At 40.8% G+C, this 5,214-nt stretch overlaps 1 protein-coding gene across 1 annotated transcript; it reads left to right on the top strand.

The window, feature by feature from the left end:
* Positions 1-2,916: 2,916 nt before the first annotated feature.
* On the top strand, positions 2,917-4,562 carry LOC117465905 (uncharacterized). The gene is made up of 5 exons (XM_034108998.2): positions 2,917-2,960; positions 3,057-3,119; positions 3,194-3,252; positions 3,327-4,401; positions 4,480-4,562. Coding segments are annotated over exons 2-4 (1,125 nt in total). The 5' UTR covers positions 2,917-2,960; positions 3,057-3,117; the 3' UTR covers positions 4,391-4,401; positions 4,480-4,562.
* Positions 4,563-5,214: the final 652 nt, after the last annotated feature.

Below are 5,214 nucleotides of genomic sequence, written 5' to 3'. Positions count from 1 at the left end.
CAATTCCATCAGATTAATGATAAAAACCTAGAGGACATTATTCAACTTCTGAAATCCTCCTCCTGCTGCCTTGATATTATTCCAACAGGATTTTTCAAAGATCAATCAATCAATCAATGTTTATTTATATAGCCCAATATCACAAATGTTACATTTGTCTCAGTGGTCTTCACAGTGTGTACAGAATATCAGTATGACAATACGACACCCTCTGTCCTTAGACCCTCACATCGTACAAGGAAAAACTTCCAAAGAAAACCCAGTTTAAAGGGAAAAATGGGAGAAACCTCAGGGAGAGCAACAGAGGAGGGATCCCTCTCCCAGGACGGACAGACGTGCAATAGATGCCGTGTGTAAATTGAAAAGATAATACATTTGCAACATAGGTAGTCCAAATGTTTGGAAATGCATGTGTGTATAATAGGAAGATGAATCCACGAGGATATCCATCCAGGACCTATGATCCAGGACCACAGCCACGACTCAAGATCCAGCACTCGCGATCCAGGACACAGGACCGCAGGATCATCCATGACTCCGGATCCCAGCGTATATAGACACCAAAAAGAAAGACATTTGGGGAAGCTGGGTTAATCGGAACATGAGTGTACACGGGTATAGACAGAGAGAAGGAAGAAGTAAGATGTCCCCCGACAAACTAAGCCTATATCAGCAAAACTAGGGGCTGAATCTAATCAGCCCTAACTATAAGCTTTATCAAAAAGGAAGGTCTTAAGCGCACTCTTAAAAACGGATAGGGTTTTTCATTGCATAGCCTCAGATCTACTTCACATAGTAAACAAGTCTCTTTACTCAGGTGTTTTTCCACAGGCCCTGAAAACTGCAGTCATTAAACCGCTCTTAAAAAAGAATAATCTAGATGCTTCAGTAATGAACAATTACAGGCCCATATCAAACCTGCAATTTCTAGATAAAATCATTGAAATAGTTGTTTTTCAACAGTTGAGTAATTTCTTGCATTTAAATAACTGTTTCGATGTGTTCCAGTCAGGCTTTCGTCCAAACCACAACGCCGAGACTGCTCTTGTAAAGGTCTTCAATGACATCCACTTAAACACAGACAGTGGCAGAACTTCAGTGTTAGTATTATTAGATCTCAGTGTTGCGTTTGACACTGTTGACCACAACATATTACTAGACCGACTACAAAACCGGGTGGGACTTTCGGAAACAGTTCTAAATTGGTTAGAATCCTACTTAAAGGACAGAAACAACTTTGTTTCTATAGGTAAATACACATCTGAGTTGACAAATATGACATGTGGGGTACCTCAAGGCTCCATCTTGGGGCCTCTTCTCTTTAACATATACATGCTACCACTGGCTCAGATAATGAAAAACAACAAAATAAGTTACCATAGCTATGCGGATGACACACACATTTACGTAACAATTTCACCAGGAGACTATGCTCCAATTCAAACACTGAGTAAGTGCATCGAACAAATCAATGACTGGATGTGTCAGAACTTTCTCCAATTAAACAAAGATAAAACTGAGGTAATGGTTTTTGGAGCCAAGGCACAACGTATAAAAGTTAGCGCAGAGCTTCAGTCTGCAATGTTCAAAACAACAGATAAAGCCAGAAATCTAGGTGTAGTCATGGACTCTGACCTGAGTTTCAACAGTCACATTAAAACAATTACTAAATCAGCCTACTATCACCTAAAGAATATTTCTAGGATTAAAAGACTAATGTCACAGCAGGATTTGGAAAAACTTGTCCATGCTTTTATCTTCAGTAGACTGGACTACTGTAATGGTGTCTTTACAGGTCTCACTAAAAGATCTATTAGAAAGCTGAAGCTAATTCAGACCGCCGCTGCTCGAGTCCTCACTAACACTAAGAAAGTGGATCATATCACTCCTGTTCTGAAGTCTTTACACTGGCTTCTTGTGTGTCAAAGAATTGATTTCAAAAATATTGCTGCTGGTTTATAAAGCTTTGAATGGTTTAAGCCCAAAATACATTTCTGACATGCTGCTAAATTATGAACCATCCAGATCTCTCAGGTTTTCTGGGACTGGTCAGCTTTCTGTCCCCAGAGTCAGAACTAAACATGGTAAAGCAGCGTTCAGTTATTATGCTCCAAATATCTGGAACAAACTCCCAGAAACCTGCAGGTCCGCTGCAACTCTGACTACTTTTAAATCCAGGCTGAAGACTTTTCTTTTTGCCGCTACTTTTAATTGAACTATTCATATCTTAAACTGCACTGTAACTTTTATCCATGTAATTTTTCTTTTAATGTTTATTTCATTATCTTTGCTTTTTAATGACTGATTTTAAATGCCATTTTCTTAATGTCTTTCATTTTTTGTAAAGCACTTTGAATTGCCTTGTGTTGAAAGGTGCTATATAAATAAACTTGCCTTGACTGCTGAGGGAGGTCTGTAACAGCCCACCACCATGACCTGTGGACCCTTTGCCACTTCAATATTCAAGGCTAAAAATGTGAGTTGCTTGCTGATTTGGAAACCAACGTGGTTACACAGCTGCACCACTGGTACAGCGCCCGGGGAGCAATGGGAGTGGGGGGGAAGGGGTATGTCCAGTGCCTTGCTCAAGGGCACCACGGCAGGGCGTGCATTATATAAAAATTAAAACAAAGACAATTCAACAACCAATACATTTTTTGAACACTTAGTATTTTTATACTTTAGCCGCACTTACTGTACAAACATATAATATATAAATGTAGGTTGCTCCCGACACATTTGTGTCTTTTCAATGTTTTATTCATGATTCATACAATGTATTGTCAATGAAAGGTTGCTGGACCTTTTCACATTGAACACACCTCAGTTGTCCTTGTTGGCAGGTGTTCCCACTTAAACAGTAATTAACACAGCCTTGAGGATCCTTTAAAAGAAGCTTCTTTGGATTCTGAAGACATTGTGGAAAGCTGCTTGTTGGAGACGCTTGTTGCAGTTAGCAGGTATTAACTGTGGTTTGGGTGTCTCATTTTTTTATTTGTACTTTGTGCTACCTAATTGTTAATATGACCACTTTTGTCTATGCTTTACCTCTACAGTTGCTAGAAGAAATCACACAGCGTACATATCCTGAATGTACCTGGATCTCTAACTAAAATCATGTACGTCGACAACTGACTTGTAGCTTATTGATTGGTAAGATTTAAACCTAATCTAAAATGAAATCTCTCTGCAGGATGTTGTGGATTTCCTGCATGCTTATTGGCTACATAACCTGTCGTCCTATACAACAAGGTGAGACGATATTGCCTTAAGATTTTTACAATAAAATAGAGTAAATTGCTAACATGTTTTTCCTTTTGAAACAGAAACTGCTGCTCCACGCTTCATGCATTGGCCACCCCCGTCTAGCTATCGGTATTGGGGAAGAAGGGCCAGATCTGACCCGGGCAGCAGCTCCTATCTACCAGTTGTACCCGTACTGAGATCTAACAACGCTCCTGAACTTCCCGCTCTTCTAGAGGCCAGTTCCAGTGCTGGCCCTGGCAATTACAGGGCTCCAAATGTCTACCGCAGCCCTAACATGGCTGTGGTTAAAGATGACTATGCTAGTTTAAGGGACGAACACTATAACAGCCCTGTGGTTCGTGAACCTGAGGTTGCTTATGCAGCGTCTAGATATGACACCAGTGCTCCAGAGGACAATGTTGGTAGCTATTATAATTTTAAAGATGCTAGTTGGATGGATGGGCACTATAACAACCCTCAGGTCAGTGAGCCTGAGGTTGCATATGCAGGGAATGGGTATAACAGCAATATTCAAGTGGTCGACTATGGTAGCTCAGCTAGGCCTGGTTTGAGCTCTGAACCTGAGCCAGTCTTCAGCGAGGTGGCTGGTCCCGCTCTTCTAGAGGCCAGTTCCAGTGCTGGCCCTGGCAATTACAGGGCTCCAAATTTCTACCGCAGCCCTAACATGGCTGTGGTTAAAGATGACGATGCTAGTTTAAGGGACGAACGCTATAACAGCCCTGTGGTTCGTGAACCTGAGGTTGCTTATGCAGCATCTAGATATGACACCAGTGCTCCAGAGGACAATGTTGGTAGCTATTATAATTTTAAAGATGCTAGTTGGATGGATGGGCGCCATAACAACCCTCAGGTCAGTGAGCCTGAGGTTGCATATGCAGGGAATGGGTATAACGGCAATGTTCAAGTTGTCGACTATGGTAGCTTAGCTAGGCCTGGTTTGAGCTCTGAACCTGCTGGTGAAGCGGAACCTGAGCCAGTCTTCAGCGAGGTGGCTGGTCTAGAGCCAGTCTCCTCCTTTAGCTCGCGTTCGAGATACCAACGCAAAAGGTCACAAGTTGCTCAAACCCGCTACATCCCAGGAGAGCCTGTTCCCTGGCACGCTCCAAACAAATATGTCTTCTAAAGACCTTGCTGGTAAGACACAATTTGCTAAATGCTTCTTTCTGTATCCATCATCCAACTGATGATTCACAAATGTTTTTGCTTTTGCAGGTCTTTAGTTCCAGATGACTGACTGCTGCTTTTCTTAATGTCAATATACCAATAAACTGTGCTTTCACAAAGGCTTTTGTAAATCTGTTTTTATTTTTGGAATGTTGGCACAGCATATGACTTTGGTGAAATTGCAAAACTTTTACAAATGCCTTCAACTTAAACTGCAGCCATCCAACTGCTCTGTAGAAACTGTGAAAAGGGGATGGCGTTGGTTTGGATTTAGTTTATTTTATTTTAAATGCTTGTGTTTACAGAAGTATTATCACATTTAGCCATGGGACACAAAACATGTTTTCAGTTCCTTTCAAATCTTTATTTAATCAGGTGAATCTCATGAGATCATCAATCTCTTTTTCAAGAGACCTGCAGCAGTAGGTTACACATGAAGACATAAAAACAAAAAGGACATCATAAAACACAGTTACAGATTTACATACTGATCAACATTTGAAGTGGCAACCACTTCAAGTATTGATTCTTGTGCAATAAACAAATCCAAAGCGGTCCCTGGTGTCTTTTTGGCTTTTGAAAATAGCATTACCTTAGTTTTATCAACATTTAAAAGAAGTTTTAGTTAGCGCTGAGTCTGAATAATAAAAACAGCCTGCAATTTAACAACAGCCTCCTTAATGGAGGGACCTACACAATACATCCCGGTATCGTCTACCTAAACTGTTGTAGATGGAGAATAATAGTGTACCTAAAACGGAACCTTGTGGTACACCATTAGTA

This window comes from Pseudochaenichthys georgianus, chromosome 20 (genome assembly GCF_902827115.2).
Source record: "Pseudochaenichthys georgianus chromosome 20, fPseGeo1.2, whole genome shotgun sequence".
Classification (NCBI taxonomy): domain Eukaryota; kingdom Metazoa; phylum Chordata; class Actinopteri; order Perciformes; family Channichthyidae; genus Pseudochaenichthys; species Pseudochaenichthys georgianus.
This window is presented reverse-complemented; position numbering and strand designations above follow the sequence as displayed.

Excerpts from the sequence above, each read along its gene's own strand:
- LOC117465905 (XM_034108998.2), top strand. Across the intron at positions 3,253-3,326 it reads CTGTCGTCCTATACAACAAG|AAACTGCTGCTCCACGCTTC; the intron begins GTGAGACGATAT and ends CTTTTGAAACAG.